Below are 18949 nucleotides of genomic sequence, written 5' to 3'. Positions count from 1 at the left end.
CTAGAATAATTTCACAATATACCTTGGAGAATCTGATCTGGTCCCTAAGACTCTTCATGCTGTGCCTTCTAGTCTGCCTTCTAGTTAAAACTAGAAGCTCAAAAGGTCATTCCCTAAAAGTGGTCCCTGGTTGCTAAGCAACATCTCATTCTTCCCCAAACTCTTATTTACTTTTCCTGTCATGAATTCTGTCAGCAGAATAAAAACACAGTTTTTGTCAGTCCCCCAATGCTCATGTAATGCTCTATCCACCAATACCCAATTCCAATCCAACTGGGGTAGATACCTCTTCAACTCATTGACATTATCTTTCCTTCAAATAAGTATCTCCATCTTTGCTTTTTATTAATTTCCATAACTAAACCTAATTGGTTGCAATGTTGACTTTTGTCAAAACTCTGACCTGACATTCAAAATGTTGAGCAGTTTACATGTAATACAGTCACTTTGTGTTACAACTGAGGTTTTCCTGTTGGTTAGATACAATTTTGATAGACAAGATTTTTTTTTACTTAATAATGTTTAAGAGCAAAAAGTAGTTACATGAACATTTTATTAGGATCTTAACAGTAAATTTGTAACTGAGTTATGTTTCTGCATAAATAACTTCATTGATGGCATCTCTCAAAAGCGAAACATGCAAAAATATGAATAAATCATGTTTTTGTACTTTTAAGGCTCATTTGTAATTAGAAATAATAACAAATTAGTTGAAGTACTCAACATCAAGTAGCATTCAGAATAACATTTAGTAAAAGCAAGAATAATTAAAAGAATGCTCAGTATTTCTGACTTTCCAGGTGTTAAGTAGTATTTTGACGGTGCTTGTTCATTGATATCTATTGTATTAGATAGGTTACCTTTTTAAATAGGATAACGAAATATCAAATACAAGTGCATTGAACAATTGTAGACTATGGGCCGAACCAAGAAATGGCAATAACTGTTAGATTGCCACTCCATTCCTACTAACTTACCTTGCATTGGAGCTTCACATTTCTCCTCTGAACCAGGCCTCCTGAGGAAATGGGGAGTGTACCTGCTCCTGGAGTCCTTCCTTCGTAGTTCAGGAGCATTGGGGAAACAAGCCATACCATTTTTGGGGCATCAGTTGCCATATTCTGATAAGTTTAAATATCCCAATGCCACTTTGACAAGCACAGTAAAAAGTCTGACAACACCAGGTTTTAGTCCAACCGATTTATTTGATAGTAAACTCACTAGCTTTCGAGGGGATTCCCTCTTCTCCAGGTGAATGGAGATTTCTGGCCTCAGACAGAGCATAAATATAAAATATATGCTCTGTCTGAGGCCAGAACTCTCCATTCACCTGAAGAAGAGGGAATCCCTTCGAAAGCTAGTGAGTTTACTATCAAATAAATCGGTTGGACTAAAACCTGGTGTTGTCAGACATTTTACTGTGTTTACCCGAGTCCAACGCCGGCATATCCACATCATGACTTTGACAAGCTACAGAGAGAAGGTGACAATGTAAGGCAAGTGGGTGAGGGGGGTAAGTTGTGCCAGGCATCCCGTGATCAGGGGCAATTACAGATGAGGGGATATTTGATGCGTTGAAAATTTAGTTGATGGGTGGTGTTGTCAGTCCAGGGCTCTAGTAGAAGGTTGGGAGATCAGTAGTATTGTTACCCTGGAGCTTAGAAGTGGTTTTAATCCTTCTAACTTTTCCTGGGCAACTATTCTGATAAATAAGTTGGAACCATCTGAAGTTTCCAACTTTAAGTTGGAGTTTCAGATTGTTCTGTACACAGGGTAATTACCTAATCGAAGTTGACACTTTGCATCAGGACTTTTGAAGGCAGCCAACACATATTCCAGGGTACCTTAGTTGTTTGACCATCCAGAGAGCAGAAAATCTGGGCCTATGTTTCCTCAAACCAGATAACAACTTGTGTGTGCGCTTTATGTCAATAGTTAGTCTTGGTAGATTATAACTTGAGTGTAGGGACCATGTAGGAATTAAAAGGAATTCTACTATTCAGAAAGTCCAAATCAAGGTTGTGTTTGATGCATCAATCTGAAAATCCAAAGTAAAAGAATAGTTATTGGAGATGAGAGATTCCAAACCCATCTTTCAGCATTTTCGATACAATTAAGTGAACTCATTGAACAGTGAGATTGATTTGGATGCCTTGGGAGCAGTGTGATTTCATTGACCAAGGGTGTCTTCTATCTCTTCAGTTGAGTCTGGAGCATATGGAATGATGGCCTTGTAAACAAGTTGGAAACCTTTTGCTGTTATTGAAGAGTCTGACAAGAATTTCAGAGTCATAACATTGCCTACAGTAGGAAGGAAATGCAATTGATGAGTTTCATTTAATTTGCCATCCTCAATATCAATAAAGCCAACAACTTGCCATTAATTTTTATTTCTGTTGCAGAATCAAAAGTAAAACAGCTATTGGCACAAGCGATTCAAAAATGTTGAAGATCCACAGAAGGGTTTGTCTTCTGTGGATAGCTATACAGTTGAAGAGACTTAAACTTCAATGAAGATATCTGACAGAGGAGTGAAAAGTTATTGATATTTGGGGGAGGCAATGGCCTAGTGGCTTTTCCGCTGGACTATTAATACGGAAACTCAATTAATGTCCTGGGGACCCAGGTTTGAATCCCGTCATGGCAGGTGGTGGAATTTGAATTCAATAAAATCTGGAATTAAGAATATACCGATGGCCATGAAATCATCGTCAATTGTTAGGAAAAACCCATTTTGTTTACTAACATCCTATAGGGAAGGAAATCTGTCAGCCTTATCTTGCCTACATGTGACTCCACAGCCACAGAAATGTGGTTGAGTCTCAGCTGCTTTATTCTGCCAAACCTGTTTTTCTCCAGTCCTGGCCAATGCTACCATTTCTACCATTTCCTTCTAACGGGCACACCCAACTGTGCCAGTGTAACACACACATTTGTACCTGATCCTAATAATACTAATGTAGTTGGTTGAGTACTCTGGAAGTTCCACTTTGACACTGATACTCCCACTAGGATTGTAGATTTTTGACCCTGATAATTTCATTCAGTGAGTTATCACCAGCACAGATGTGTTGCCCAAAACGTCATAAGACCATAAGACATAGGAGCAGAATTAGGAGCAGAATTAGGCCACTCTGCCCATTGAGTCTGCTCAGCCATTCAATCATGATTGATTTTTTTCTCATCCCCATTCTCCTGCCTTTTCCCCATAACTCTTGACCCTCTTATTAATCAAGAACCTATCTACCTCTGAGTTAAAGACCACTCAATGACCTGACTCCCACATCCTCCTGCGGCAAAGAGTTCCACAGATCCATCAGTCTCTGGCTAAAGAAATTCCTCCTCATCTGTTTTAAAGAATCGTCCCTTTAGCCTGAGGTTGTGCCCTCTGGTTTTAGTTTTTCCTACTAGTGGAAACATCCTCTCCACATCCATTCTATCCAGGCCTCGGTGTACCCTGTAAGTTTTAATAAGATCCCACCTCATCCTTCCAAAGTCCAACAAGTCCTCAACCATTCCTCATATGACAACCTCTTCATTCCAGGGATCATTCTTATGAATCTCCTCTGGACTCTTCCTTAGATATGCTCACAGATTTGGCCTTATACAGCTTCAGAAGTATATCCCTGTTCTTGTATTCTAGCACTCTTGACATAAATGCTGACATTGCATTTAACTTCCTAACTGCTGACTGAACCTGCCTGTTAATCTTAAGAGAATCTTGAACAATGACTCCCAAGTCCCTTGGTGTTTCTGATCTCCTAAGTATTTTCCCATTTAGAAAATAGTCTATGCCTCCATTCCTCCTTCCAAAGTGCATAAGCTCACACTTTTCCACATTGTATTCCATCTGCCACTTCTTTGCCCACTCTCCTAACCTGTCCAAGTTCTTCTCTAGCCACCATGCTTCCTCAATACTCTCTGTCTCTCTACATATCTTAGCAACATTGTCTTCAGTTCCTTCCTCCAAATCGTTAATGTATACTGCAAAAAGTTGTTGTCCCAGCACTGATCCCTGAGGCACAAAACTAATCACCAGCTGCCATCCTGAAAAAGACCCCTTTATCCCCACTCTCTGCCTTCTGCCAGTCAGCCAATCCTCTATCCATGCCAGGATCTTACCTTAACACCAAGGGCACTCAACTTATTCAACAGTCTCTTATGCTGCACCTTGTCAAAGGCCTTCTGGAAATCTAAATAAATCACGTCCACTGGTTCTCCTTTATCTAACTACCTTGTTACTCCTCATTGAACTCTAACAGATTCGTCAGACAAAGCCATGCTGACTAAGTCCTACTTTATCATGCACTTGCAAATATTCTGCCATCTCATCTTTAATAATGGACTCTCAAATCTTGCCAATGACTGAAGTCTGGTTAACCAGCCTATAATTTCCTGTCTGCTGCCTTCCTCCCTTAATGTAACAAGCGTTACATTAGCTACTTTCCAGTCCTCTGGTACCCTCCCTGTCTCCAGTGGTTCCTGAAAGACCACCACCAATGCTTCTACGGTTTCCTCAGCTATCTCTTTTAGAACTTGTGGTGTAGTCCATCCGGTCCTGGTGATTTATCCAACTTCAGATCTTTCAGTACCTTCTTCTTAGTGATGGCTACTATATTCACCTGTGCCTCCTGACTCTCTTGGAGATCTGGTATCCCATTGGTGCCTTCCGCCGTGAAGACTGATGCAAAGTAACTATTCAACTTCTTTGCCATTGCTTTCTTTCTTATTATTACTTCTCCAGCCTCATTTCCCAGTGGTTCAGTGGCTATTTTTGCCTCTCTCTTACCTTTCATATATTGAAAAAACTCTTCCTATCTTTTACATTACTTGCTAGCTTACACTCATATTTCACCTTCTCCCCCCTTTATTGTTTTGTTTTACTTGTCCTCTGTTTCCTTCTAAAGGCTTCCCAATCCTCTGGCTTTCCACTAATCCTTGCCACTTTGTATGCTTTTTCTTTTGCTCTTATGCTGTCCTTGACTTCCTTCGTCAGCCATGGATGCCTCGTCCTCCTCTTAGCATGTTTCCTCCTCCTTGGGATGAATTTTTGTTGTGCCTCTGGAGTAACTCTCAAAAACTCCTGCCATTGCTGTCCAACTCACTGTCTTCCCTGCTAAACATCCTTTCCAATCAACTCTGGCCAGCTCCTCCTCCATGTCTTTGTAGTTACCTTTATTTAATTGTAATACTGTTACATCCGATTCCAACTTCTGCCTCTCAAAGTGCAAGGTAAATTCTATCATATTGTGGTTACTGCTCCCTAAGGGTTCCTTCACCTTAAGTTCCATAATCAAGACTGCCTCATTACAGATCATCAAATCCAAAATTGCCTGTTTCCTAGCAGGCTGTGTCACAAGGTGCTCCAAAAAACTACCTCTTAGACATTCCACAAATTCCTTTTCTTGGAATCCACTATTTAGCTGATTTTCCCAATCCAGCTGCATATTGAAGTCCCCCATTATTATTGTAATATTGCCTTTTTTATATGCCTTTTCTATCTCCTGATTTATTTTCTGCCCCACATCCTGACTACTGCTGGGGTGTCTGTACATAACTCCCATCAGGCCTTTTTACCTTTGCAATTCCTCAACTTTACCCACAGATTCTGTGTCGTCTGATCCTATATCACTTCTTGCTATCAATTTAATTTCATTCCTTACTAACAATGCAACTCTGCCCTCTTTGCCCATCTGCCTGCCCTTCCGAAAGGACACATATCCTTGGATATTTACATCCCAGCCCTGATCCCCTTACAGCCACGCCTCTGTGATGCCCATAACATTGTACCGGCCAATTTCAGTGTATGCAACAAGCTCATTTACCTTGTTCCATATACTGCATGTATTTAGGCACAACACCCAGAGTCCTCATTGACCATCTCCCTCCCCATACTTGTCAACTTTTTTGTTCTGCCTGAAGTTAGATTCCTGCCACCTCCTGTACTCTGTTCTATTACATGATCTGGAAACTTTACTAACCTTTCATGAGCCCTCAGCTCCATTAACCTGTACTTCTACCCTCTCCTTTAATTTTGATTTTATAATTTTCTATACAGCTGAACCCTTCCCCCATTATTTAGTTTAAAGCCCTATCTACAGCCCTGGTTAAACGATGTGTCAATCATTCTTTTGTGGTGTAATTTCTATTACGTTATGATATTTATTTGCACGTGACCATTAGATAAGCCTCAAGCCCAACATTTACATTACATCCAAGTTGGGACTGACCTCTGATTGTGACATTTGGAAATTTATTGGACTCTCAGCTGAGTCTAATGTCATTTTAATTTTCCCTTTGCCAACATTACCAATTATAATTCAAAAATCAAAGGGATTAATGCTAATTGTGGTGTTATCATCAATTACTTTCTTCCTTGCATCTAAATTATTGATTTGAGATTATTTTGGCATGGAGGCTATATTGCTGCAGTTGTATTGGACTAGAATGGCTATTAATAACTGTGGCCCTATCGTTCTTAATGAAAGTGAAGTACGTGTAGTAATGAGAGGTTTCAGCAGTCACTAAATTACAAATAACTTGAGCGTTTGTTTAATATACAATGAAGGATGTGTTATAAAAAAGTTTGAAAATTATTTTCAAAATTTCCTAAAATGGGTTGATCTCAGAAAACTCTAACACATCTTTTGTTCAGCATATTGTTTTATGAGGAGTTGTATTAAGTTGCATAGTTACCTGTGCTAACGATGTCATTTGGTAATTTATTTCCACAGAATCTGAAAACATACAAAATAAGACATTTGAGATTGTACATTAAACATGCAAGATTCACTAGCAAATATTTAACTTTGAAACTGAGCAGTGGATTGAAGTCTGCAAAGTGAGAGACACATTTTGACCTGAACCATATTTACCAGTGCAACCTGAGGGCTATTTTGGGAAACAACAGGAAATCCTGTTTATGAACCATGGGATCCTGAAACTTGCCTTTCCTGCATAGACCTGGAGCAAGTACATGCATGAGCGGCTCTCCCTTTGTATTGTTTTGAAAGTATACTTCAAAACAAATTATAGAAGAGTATGCCTCTTGGCACCTAGTGCCATTCCATGAGTAAATCATTTTTGATGCTGTTACAGGTAGGAAATATATCTCTTTTTCGATGTGTGATTGCCGGATGTTCACGCAAAAAATTCCAATAAAGAAAAGTGAGCATCTGTTACACTAGATATAGACTATGAAGGACTAAGAGCAAAGGATGGCTACACGATATTCATGACTCAGACATAAGTAAACATTTCAAGTGCTGAATTTTCAAGAAGTCAGGGAGACAAAGTATAAAAATGGTGACTAGACCCCCTTTCCACAATCCCAACCTCATTCCCTTGGTTTTCAATTTTCAGGAATGCTATTTAAGGTCTGGTTCATGTTATGAACTTGCATTTCTGATGGCTCCACTGCAGGGATAGGCATCTCCTTCTCTTCCATAATTTCCATGGTGTCAGGATAACTTTTCAAAGTGTTATGGTTTGCATCGCCCCCAAGTTGTCCTGAACCACATTCTATATGAGAGTAGCTCAGCTTCATTATGCATTCTTAGCTGAAAGCTCAAACATCCATCAGAATACTAAAACATCTGAGTCCCAGGGAACACATTGTTTAAATAATAGCTCTGGTTCTTTGATCTCGTCTGCCAATTGCACAATGCTTAGTTACACAAGATAAAGAGGTTTCAAGCACTTATCTTTTCAGCTATTGATACTTTACAAGATTTAGATGATTGACACTTTTGTTGGGCTGTAGTATGTGGTACAAGCATTGCTCCCTTCCCCAATCAGCATTCAGCAACTTGCTGTTTACATAGTCTCCCAGCCTATTGACTTTTCAGAACAGGCTACCAAGATGTTTGAGCCTTGCTTGATTCATATAAAAGAAGGGGAGCCAATTCATTTTTGCGGCCATTGGAGAGTTGAAGATGGGTGCTGCACACAGGTGGGAAGCTAATATTTTTTAGATGTTCTATTCACTCAACAAAGTGCCCTAGGCAAGACCAGAACATTGAACTAAGCTTTCATGACAAAGAAATACGTAGGGAAAGTAGATACATTACAATACAGAAACATGTTTCACCACACTAGTCCTTGGCAGTGTTATCTTGGCAAGTGTGAGGTGGTCCACTTTGGCAAGTGTTGGCAAGTGTGAGGTGGTCCACTTTGGTAGGAAGAATGGTAGGAAGGACTATTACTTACGTGGAGAAAAACTGCAGCAGGCGACGGTGCAGAGGGACCTCGGGGTCCTTGTGCATGAGTCGCAAAAACCCAGCCTGCAGGTGCAGCAGGTGGTCAGGAAGGCGAATGGGATGCTGGCCTTCATAGCGAGGGGGATTGAATATAAAAGTAGGGAGGTCTTGCTGCAGCTGTATAGGGCATTGGTGAGGCCGCAGCTGGAGTACTGTGTGCAGTTTTGGGCGCCGCACCTGCGCAAGGATATTTTGGCCTTGGAGGGAGTGCAGAGGAGGTTTACTAGGCTGATACCGGAGTTGAGGGGGTTGAGCTATGAGGAGAGGCTGAATAAACTAGGCTTGTACTCGTTAGAGTTTAGAAGAATGAGGGGAGATCTCATTGAGACGTATAAGATGATGAATGGGATGGATAGGATAGAGGTGGAGAGACTCTTCCCGCTCAAAAAAGACAGTAGGACTAGGGGGCACAGCCTCAAGATAAAGGGGGGGCGGTTTAGAACGGAGTTGAGGAGGAACTTCTTCACTCAAAGGGTGGTGAATATCTGGAATTCTCTGCCCGTTGAAGTGGTGGAGGCTGCCTCGCTAAATATTTTTAAGAAGCGGGTTGATGGGTTTTTGATAAGAGAGGGGATTAAGGGTTATGGGGAGAGGGCGGGAAAGTGGAACTGAGCCACGACAGATCAGCCATGATCTTATTGAATGGCGGGGCAGGCTCGAAGGGCCAGATGGCCTACTCCTGCTCCTATTTCTTATGTTCTTATCTTCCATACAACAGTAATTCTAATTTCACGGTGATCCCATATCCGTTTATTCTTTCTTTCAATGACCCATCTAGCGTATTTTGAAGTGCTGACGTGGTCTATATTCAAAGCACCAACTCTGGTGGTGCATTCCATAAACAGCAATCTTCTATATAAAGAAAACAGATCAGCCATAATATTATTGAATGGCAAAGCAGGCTTGGTGGGCAGTGGCCTACTCCTGCTCTTAATTTGTGTGATGTGTATAAAAACTAACCACACTTTGCCCTTGGACTGTTCAAAACAGGTACTGATGAATTGGCTGCCCGTTTTACACCTAATTTTGTATGAAGAAATATGGAAGAATTACCATATAAATTTTGCAGTTGATAAATAAGAAAACTAAATGACAATTTCATTTTGTGAGAAAATATGGTTGAGACGTCAGTTAAATCCAAAGTATTAAAAACCAGATTAATCGGACACAATAATAAAAAAACAAATGGAAAATAATTACTGAAGGATCTTAATAACAAAAGATACTTCATAGCTGATAAACCTGTGCTAACGTAAGACTACTTATTACAACAATAAAATTATTCAATATTTGATACCATATGTTCTATGACATCGCTTACATGAATGGACTATCTTCAAATTTATCTGTTCTTGTAGTTCTGGGATCTGATTGCCTACCATCACATGCTTCACAGAAACCAATCAAAAAAGCCAAGAAGAAATACAAATAGGCACAAAATACTTGGTGAGTTTTATTTTCAGCATCACAGTGTGTGAGGTAAATATTTTCATGTACAAAAACAAAATCAACAATGCACTTTTGTAACATTGTGGTTGATAAAATATTTTATTACATCATAACTTATTTATTAGTGTCACAAGTAGGCCGACATCAACACTGCAAAGAAGTTACTGTGAAAATTCCCCCAGTCACCACTCTCCGGCTCCTGTTCAGGTACACTGAGGGAGAATTTAGCATGACCGATGCACCTAACCAATTCTTCTTTCAGATTGTGGGAGGAAACAAGAGCACCCGAAGGCAGCCCATGCAGACACGGGAAGAACATGCAGACTCTGCACAGAGAGTGACCCAAGTTGGGAATCTAAGCTGGGTCCCTGGATTGTGAGGCAGCAGTGCTAATCACTGTGCTGCCCACACATAGCTTCACTTGGTTAAAAACAAGACTATAGGATATAAGTGTTTTGACTTGAGTCAGAACAGGTAATATCTTTTATGTGGATACAATCCCAATTGGCCAGAATAAGTGAGGCAGGAGCAAAACATTATCTGAAATTGAAGACTGTTGAATTCTTGCTTGTTTTCCAATTTCAATTAATCACCTCCAATATGTTTGATACTAAAACAATCGCATGTACATTGGGTTCTGACACTTCAAAAGTTGTCATTTAAAGTAACATTTATTTCCCAACAATTTCCTTGTAATTAGATATTTAATTGATGGTGATTTCATTATTTAATCACTGGATGCAAAAGGACAAATGTAATTTTTCACATAGTAATCAATTAAAATATCATATTTAAGTGTCATCCTCATCTATTCTATGAATTTTACATTAGTATTAAAAATAAGTGCATGACCATAGTCTTTTACAGGGAATGGGCCAACCATTTATTGAATTCCTAGACGTTTCAATGTGTCTCTGGCATGAAAATTGGATTTTGAAACCAATTCTGAATTTTAGCCAATTGTGAACAGAGATGATGGGTGGAATCTTCTCAGTGCACACCGGCATATAGCTTTCCAGTTACACAGCCATGTTTTCTTTTCAGATAATTCAGCACTCTGTGCAAAAGAAATCTGGGGTGTTGTTTCTACCATCGCTCTGGTGGGGTGGGTCTACTAGAGTTGGTAACCCCAGCTCCACAAAGATCTGGGTGCCGTCTTTAAAGGGCACCCCAAAGGGTACCCTGATCTGTCAGGTAAATAAACTCCCTCACTCACTCCACAGGTGGGGATGATCCCCCCCCGCCCTCCATGAGCATTGGGGGTGAACCTCCATCTACAAAACACAAGCATTGGGATGCTTCCGTCCTACGGATGAATCAAGACCTCCCACAAGAATTACACACTCCACACATGCATCAGGGGGCCTCCCAGTGCACAAGCATCGGGGTGAGCCACGTGACCACCACACATGAGGGAAACCTCTCCCCACTGGGGCACCCCAGAGGGCCCATCCTGGCACTGCTAGGTTGCCACTGCCAAGGGCTGTGTTAGGGGACCATTGAGGCGTGTCTCTCTCCCTCCCAGGGACTACACTTAGCTTTGCACCCAAGTGGGTACCCCTTGACCACTTCAAGTTTTTCAACAGGTGTTGTGAACTTGCTGGCAGTCACGTCAGTGAGATTTCAGTAGAGGGGAACATATTGTGGGGAAGCCAAAAAACAAGATGTAAATTTATTAAAATGTTTTGAAATGAGGTGGGGGGGGTGGTGAGGGGAAACCTTATAATGTCATGGGCGAAGGGCAGGGAAAATCGGGAAACGCGATCCTATGGAAGAGAATCTAGTTTCCCGACTCTTGCAGCATTTTGGGCTTGCATCACTAATTACGCAAATGGCTAATGCTGGCTCAAAATCTCTCCCAATAGGGTGCAAATCTGAAATCTATGTGATACTCACCTGATGAAGGGGCAGTGCTCCGAGAGCCCATGCTACCAAATAAACCTGTTGGACTTTAACCTGGTGCTGTGCGACTTCTTACAATGTGAAATTGGTGTTTGCTCCAAATTACTGTATTACCATAACATAGGTCTATCAGATCATTATTTCTCTGTACCAATAAACACTTACCTGCCAACAAAGCCGAGCATGTCATCATAGCTGTCGTACACGTCTAGGTAGTCAGACAAGCAGGATGGGTCATCTTCTACATCAAATTCCAGAAACCGTAAATGGATGCGATGCTTGTACTTCAGTCGAATGTGCCAGTAACAGATCTGTTGATGCTCGTACTCATCTGGGTAATTTGGGGACTTGATAATCCGCTCAGGATCTGTTAGAACACCACCGCATTGTTTGGCTGAGGAGCAGAAAATATATATACTTTGTAATAAACTTGTGAAAAAGCTTATCCATGCTAGTTATACATGGGGGTGGCAGGGGTGTGGGGAAGAAAAAACAGGGACAAAATTCTGTCTTTATTTCATCACGTTGAGATGTCTATCTAAATTACAAGTTTCGCTGTAGAGCGGTATTTATTACGTTAAACCGTGCCCTTTATTATTGAGAGTTTACAGTTGTCTCACTGGGTGGGATTTTCTGGCAATGCCACCACCATTGGGATCGTCCGAAGGTCAATGGGAAAATCCTGGCCTACTGAAGTTGTGTTTCTAGTTGAGTGGAAGCGCTTTGTTGTTTTGACCTATCCCTAATAATTTTTATACCTTAAGGAAGGAACAAAGAACAAAGGAAATTGCAGCACTGGAACAGGCACTTCGGCCCTCCAAGCCTGCACTGACAATGCTGCCTAACTTAACTAATACCTCCTAAGCTTCTGGCGACCATATCCCACTATTCCCATCTCATTCATGTACTTGTTAAGACGCCCTTTAAAAGTCACTATCGTATCCGCTTCCACTACCTGCCCAGCAATGAGTTCCTGGCACCCATCACTCTGTGTAAAAAATCTGCCTCAAATATCTCTTTTAAAATTTGCCCCTCACACCATAAACCTATGCCCTCTAGTAATTGATTCTTCCACCCTGGGAAAAAGCTTCTGACTATCAACAAAGCTCAATCTGACACTGGCTGTTGAATTCAGAATGGACATGTCACTTCATAGCATTGTATCTACTGGATTAACCTCAACATTCACTTTAAATATAATTATTGCAACTAAATAACTGTTAAAATTGAGAAAATGAAAGATGTATTGAACAAACCATGTGGATTGTAGCAGTAAGCATCCCATAGTTCTGATTTATTGACTCGATATCCGTAATCAATGACACCAGTTTTTCCATGTCCACAGTTGGGTCCAGGTTTTACGATTGGATACCCAACCTTTCCTCCATCAAGCCACCCAGCTGCGCATACATGAAATCCTGCAAAATAAGAAATAGCAGAGTTAATCTAATTGATGTGGAATACTCGAAAATCTATTTAAAGCAGATGTCCTGAAGGTGTCCTGCCACACACGTTGATTATTTCCAGCATTTTCCATTTTTATTTAGGATTCATTATAGTTTTTGAATAAGTACAGAGATAGGGAAAGGAAGAACCAAACCAAACCGACTGCAATGGCTCAAGAAGGCCACCTTCTGAAGGGCAACCAGGAATAGGCAATAATTGCTAGCCTAGTCAGCAACACCTACATCCCATAATTCTTTTTAAAAGGATGGGATTTTCCATACAACCCGCCATGTGTTTCATGGCAATGGAAGTAGTCCAACATTGGCCAGCAGTGGAATCTTCTGGTCCCGCTGTTGTCAATAGGTTTTCCCTTTGAATGTACCCCTTGTCATCTGGAAATCTGTAGTGGGGGTGCGGCATCGGCCAAGAAACATGATCCCACTTCTGTGAATGGCTAGAAAGATTGTGAGGAAGGCAGCGGTGATTAAATGACAAAAGAAATGATAGTGCCAGGCAAAAGGGTGTGCTAAAGGAGCAAAGAAATGGAAGTTACATCTAGAGAAGCTGTAAATGACAACAACAGACTTTTTGCGAGCAGCCTTTGACAGAAAGATTATGAACTGTGGTCATGATCCCCAATTGTTGAAATCAGTGTTGAATCTGAAATGCTATAAGGTGCCTCATTGAAAGATAAGGTACTACTCTGAGCTTCACTGGAACAGAGTAGGAAACTGTGGACAGAGAGGAATGAGCAGGAGAACTACATGAAAAGCAACTGAAAGCTCAATTCACGCTTGTGGACTGAACGGCAATGTTCTGCAAAGCAGTCACACAATCTCCAATGTGGAGCAGACCACACTGTGAGCAGTGTGCATAGTGTACTAAATTGAAGCATGGTGTACTAAATTGAATAAAAATGAGGACCATTGCTTTTTATGATGCGCTTTAATGAGTTGGACTTGGGGGCGGCCGGGGTATAATTTCAAAAGTTGGAGAGAGCACGAAATTTGCAAGTATAGTAAACAGACAGAGCTAGTAACAGACCTCAAAATGTCGGTGAAATTGGCGGACATCTGGCAGGTGAAATTCAATATTGCTAAATAATATATTTGAGCAGAAAGAGGGGTGATGATACAGCTAGATGGTACAATTGTGAAGGCATGAAGGAGCAGAGAGACCTGGGATATTTTTGGACAAATTTTTGAAGATGGCAGTACATGTTAACAAAGTAGTTAATAAAGTATATGGGACCCTGGGCTTTATAACAGGAATAAACTACAGGAAGTTAAGCTAAACCTAGATAAAAAGTAGTTCAGCCCCAACCGGAAGACTGTGTCCAATTCTGGGCACCATACTTCAGGGAAGACATTAGGATTTTGGAAAGGGTTCGGAAGAGATTTACTAGAATGGTTCAGGGATGAGGGATTACAGTTATGCGAAAGATGGCAAAAGCTGATGTTGTCTTCAAAGAGCAGAGAAGGTTAGGAACAAATGCTGGAACTCCATGGTGAAAGGTCATTGATCTGAAATGTTAACCCGTTTTATCTCTCCACAGATGCTGCTTGATCTGCTGAGTGTTTCCAGCAGTTTGTTTTTATGTCAGACAAGCTGGGCTATCCATCCTATGTCTCAAAAATAATTGAATGAAAGTTTAAAAAAATGTTTTAAAAATTTAAGATAAAGAAAACATTTTTATAATGTAATAAACTAAGATATTAACATGAATATTCAGTTAATTTCATTCAACAGTTCACATTCAATGCTACCTTCTTCCATACAAATAATTTTAATTAACAATTTTCATTCCACAAATACAAAATACAGATTGCTAAATTCACACAAAATAATTAGCTGCCAAAACATTATTTGACAAGAAATATTTATTTTCACAATGAATTTACTTTCATTCACTTGGCATGACCCTAGTTTAATTTGATTTGCAATTTTTACTGTATAGTTTCTCTGAATCATTCTCCATATCCTCAGTGCATTTGCAAAAATCCTCAAAATTAAAATCTGAATCAATATTTGTTAATATTCTCAATTTTTCAATATCACATCAGTGGTATTGCTTTCTACATTGTTCGGGGTCACTGTCTGTATTTTCAGTGTTTGTTGAAACATTAAATATTTCATGATAGATTATGTTCGAAGTTCTTGAGCCAAAACAAAGATATTTCTTGGCAATCGTGCTTAGCTGTTATATTTCCTGATATTTTCTCAAGTAGCGTTTTGATTTTGTTGTTGTTCCCATAAGAAGAACATTTGGTGAGTCAGGAGGTTCTCGTAACTTTGGCAATCTCACTTTACAATTTGCACAATACTTACCTCTTCCTCCCCACTTTTCTATCCCACAACATGCATACATGTCTTAACTACTGTTAATATATTATATCCTGGATCATACTCATTATGATGAGGATCAAGGATGAATGCCTCTTTAAAGAATTTTGGTCTTTTACTTGCAGCACTAATCCTTCTTCAATTCTGTTGCACTCTGTCAACTTTTTGCCCTCTTTCTCTAGCCTGTTTATCTTCCCTTTCTCTAATTGCTGCCTGTCACTTTCTGTCAAATATTTTGCCTTTTTGCTCTAGCCTTTTTGTGTTCCCTGGCTCTGTGTGCCACGTGTTTCTTTCCCCCAAGTAGCGTCTCAGAACTTAACTGATATCAGAAATAAAAGCAAATGATATATAAAAGAAAGTCAGGGATTTATGATGTAAATTTGTTACATTCTTTTTTGGAATGTATGGTTATGATTGGTTAAAACAGCCATGTTACAATGCCCACAGGGAAATAGCATAGGCAGGGATAGAAGGCCATAGTACCCTCCCATCCACCCCATGGAGGTGGTTAGGCTCCTTGACAACATGTTCCTCTGTTCAAGGTATCATCCAACCAAGTTTAATTGAGATTGGCCCAAAGACCTCAGAGCAGTTTGCCAACCTACAAAAAGACAGAGGGCAGAATTAGTCTTTTCCGTGGCGTGCTTTTGCAGCAGTGGGAGGCAGTGAGTATTTTGCTGGCAACGGAATCTTATGGTCCCATTATTGTCAATGGGGTTTCCTGTTGAACACACCCCTGGCCACCGGGAAGCCCGCAGGAGGGGTGCACCATCAACGGGACTGTAAGATTCCACCAGTGTGAACAACAGCAAGATTTCAGTGAGAGAAACTGACATTTTGCTTTATATGTAAATGTCCAGCATCCATAGTATTTTGCTTTTGCATTAAAGTTAAAAGCAGACATGATAGACATGTCATGACTGCTTTTGATAGAAAAAATAAGGAGGAATGTTTCCAGTGACTGAAGGGTCAATAACTAATGGGAACAGATTTAAAGTGAGGTGAAAAGCCTTGATACAAGAGTGGTTAGGATTTGGAACGCATCACCTTTTTTACTGTATGATTTCTAAGAATCATTCTCCACATCCTCTGTGTCATTCTCAAAACCCTCAAGATCAAAATCTGCATCAATATTTGTTAATACTCACAATGTTTCAACACCAATGTGAAACACAACATCTGTGGTATTGCTCTCTACATTGTTCAGGGTCACTGACTGCCTTTTCAGTATTTGTTGAAATCTTAAATATTTCATGATAGGCTGCTTTAGAAGTTCTTGAGCCAAAACTTAAAATCATTTGTTCCTAGGATATGAACATTGCTGGCAAGGCCAGCATTTCCTCAGCAAGATCCTAAATGTACAAAGTAGACATATTCTGTCCAAAAATCAGAGTGGTGTTGCCAAATCTAGTCCCCCGTGGTTATCTGGAAGAATAGAGGGGAAGGTCAAACAGAAAATAAAATGTACGATAGGTGGCACAAAGAACTAAGGATTGCAGATACCCTAGGTGAATATAAGAAGTGCAGGGATGAAGTAAAAATAGAAATTAGGAAATCAAAGAGAGGGCATGAGAAAAGATGAGCAAGGAACATTAAAGAAAACTGTAACAAGTCTTTAGAGACGGCAGTCCCTTCACCAAAATCCCTTTATTTACTTTTACAACAGCAGTACACAGAGTGCTATCAGTCAGCAGTCTACTTTCAGGAGTGCCAGAGGAACTGATATTCTCAGTTAAATACAAGGAAAAAGACTCCCTGATTGGCCAATTACTTGACTCCTTAATTAGGGAGTTCATATTCCAATAGCCAACCTCAATGGCCCGATTGAAATCATTACAAAAACCCAAAGATGTTTTACCAATATATTAATGGTAAAAGGCTAGTTAGGGAAAAAGTGGGACCTTTCAAAGATAAAGAAGGGAACTTGTGTGTAGACGCAGAGGTTGTGGGAAGGGTTTTAAATGGATATTTTATCTCCGTGCTCACAAAGAAAAGGGAAGATGAAGGTTTTGTAGTTGGGATACTGTGAGATGTTCTTATGTTCTTATTGATAAGTCACCAGGGCCAGATGGAGTGTTTCCGAGGCTGGTGAAAGAGGTCAGGGAGGAGATAGCAGATGCTCTGAGAATAATTTTCCAATCCTCACTAGATACAGGGGAGCCACTGGAGGAATGTAAAAGCAGTTCCTTGTTTAAAAAGGGATCTAAGGAGATGCCAAACAATTGTAGGCCAGTTAGTCATACATTGGCAGTAGGCAAATTAGTTGAATCAATCCTGAGAGAAAGGATTAACTGTCACATAAAAAGGAATAGACTTGTCAGGAATGGTCAGTGAGGATTTGTCAAAAGAAGGTTCTTGCCTCATATGCTTGATTGGTCTCATTCACAAAGTGACAAGAAGGGTTGTTGAAAGTAGTGCCATGAATACACGTGTACACGGATTTTAACAAGGCATTTGACAAGGTCCCACAAGGCAGATTGGTCAAAAAACTAAAAGCTTGTGGGATACAGGGTAATATGGCAAACTGGGTCAATGGTTGACTTAGTAACAGGAGACAAATGGTCAATGGATACCCTTACAAATGGAAAGTTGTTTCAAGTGGCATTCCACAGGGCTTAGTGTTGGGACCCTTGCTGTTGGGTTATAGATTCATGATTTGGACGTGAACATGGGGGGCATGATTGGAAAATTTGCAGACAGAAAAAGATTGGCCAAGTAGTGGATGGTGTAGGGGATAGCTATAATCTACAAAACGATATCAATGGGTTGGTGGAGTGGGCTGTAAAGTGGCAGATGGATTTTAACGTAGAGAAGTATGAGGTAATATATTTAGGGAGGTCAGATAGTTATAGGAATACACAATAAATGGGAATATACTAAGAAAGGTAGATGAAGTGAGAGATCTTAGCATATAAGTACACAGGTCCCGAAAGACAGCAGTTCAAGTAGACAAGGTTGTAAGGAAAGCATATGGAATGCTCTGTCATTGGCAGAGGAATAGAATATAAAAGTAAGGATATAAAGTTGGGATTGTGTATAAAACACTGATGAGGCTACAACTGGAGTATTGTGTGCAGTTCTGGTGAGACATTACAGGAAGGACATAATTGCTCTGGAGAAAGTGCTGAGGAGGTTTACAAGAATGTTGCCAGGACTAGAGAAGTGTTGCTATGAGAAAAGATTGGATAAATTGTGTTTATTTTCCTTGGAACAAAGAAGGCTGAGGGGTGAGTTAATAGAGGAGTACATAATTATAAGGGGAAGAGATAGAGTGGACTAAATTGTTTCCCTTGGTGGAGAATTCTAAAACCAGGGGACATTGATTCAAGATAAGGGGCAGTAGGTACAGAGTGGGCATGAGGAAGAACTTGTTTTACGCAAAGGGTGGTGGACCCTAAACTCTTACAAAAGGTAATTGGATCTGTACCTTAAGTGCTGTAAGCTATAGAGCTATGGGCCAGGTGCAGGAAAATGGGATTAGAAAGAGCAGCTGGGTGTCCATGGGCTGACGTGGACAAGATGGGTCAAATGCCCTCCTTCTGTGCGGTAAC

At 40.3% G+C, this 18949-nt stretch overlaps 1 protein-coding gene across 1 annotated transcript in view; it reads right to left on the bottom strand.

Moving 5' to 3' along the window:
- Positions 1–1433: 1433 nt before the first annotated feature.
- Positions 1434–18949, bottom strand: part of tnfaip6 (tumor necrosis factor, alpha-induced protein 6) — a 47942-nt gene continuing 30426 nt past the window's right edge. The window contains exons 3-6 of the mRNA XM_080199410.1: positions 12866–13027; positions 11775–12003; positions 6697–6737; positions 1434–2301 (exon numbers count right to left, since the gene is read on the bottom strand). Coding sequence (XP_080055536.1) covers positions 2171–2301; positions 6697–6737; positions 11775–12003; positions 12866–13027 — 563 coding nt within the window. The 3' untranslated portion in view covers positions 1434–2170. The remainder of the gene's footprint in view (positions 2302–6696; positions 6738–11774; positions 12004–12865; positions 13028–18949) is intronic.

The sequence above is a fragment of the Carcharhinus amblyrhynchos genome, chromosome 11, assembly GCF_965287045.1.
Source record: "Carcharhinus amblyrhynchos chromosome 11, sCarAmb.v2.hapA, whole genome shotgun sequence".
NCBI classification, from domain to species: domain Eukaryota; kingdom Metazoa; phylum Chordata; class Chondrichthyes; order Carcharhiniformes; family Carcharhinidae; genus Carcharhinus; species Carcharhinus amblyrhynchos.
Note: the sequence above shows the minus strand (reverse complement) of the source record. Positions and strands in the feature narration are given on the sequence as shown.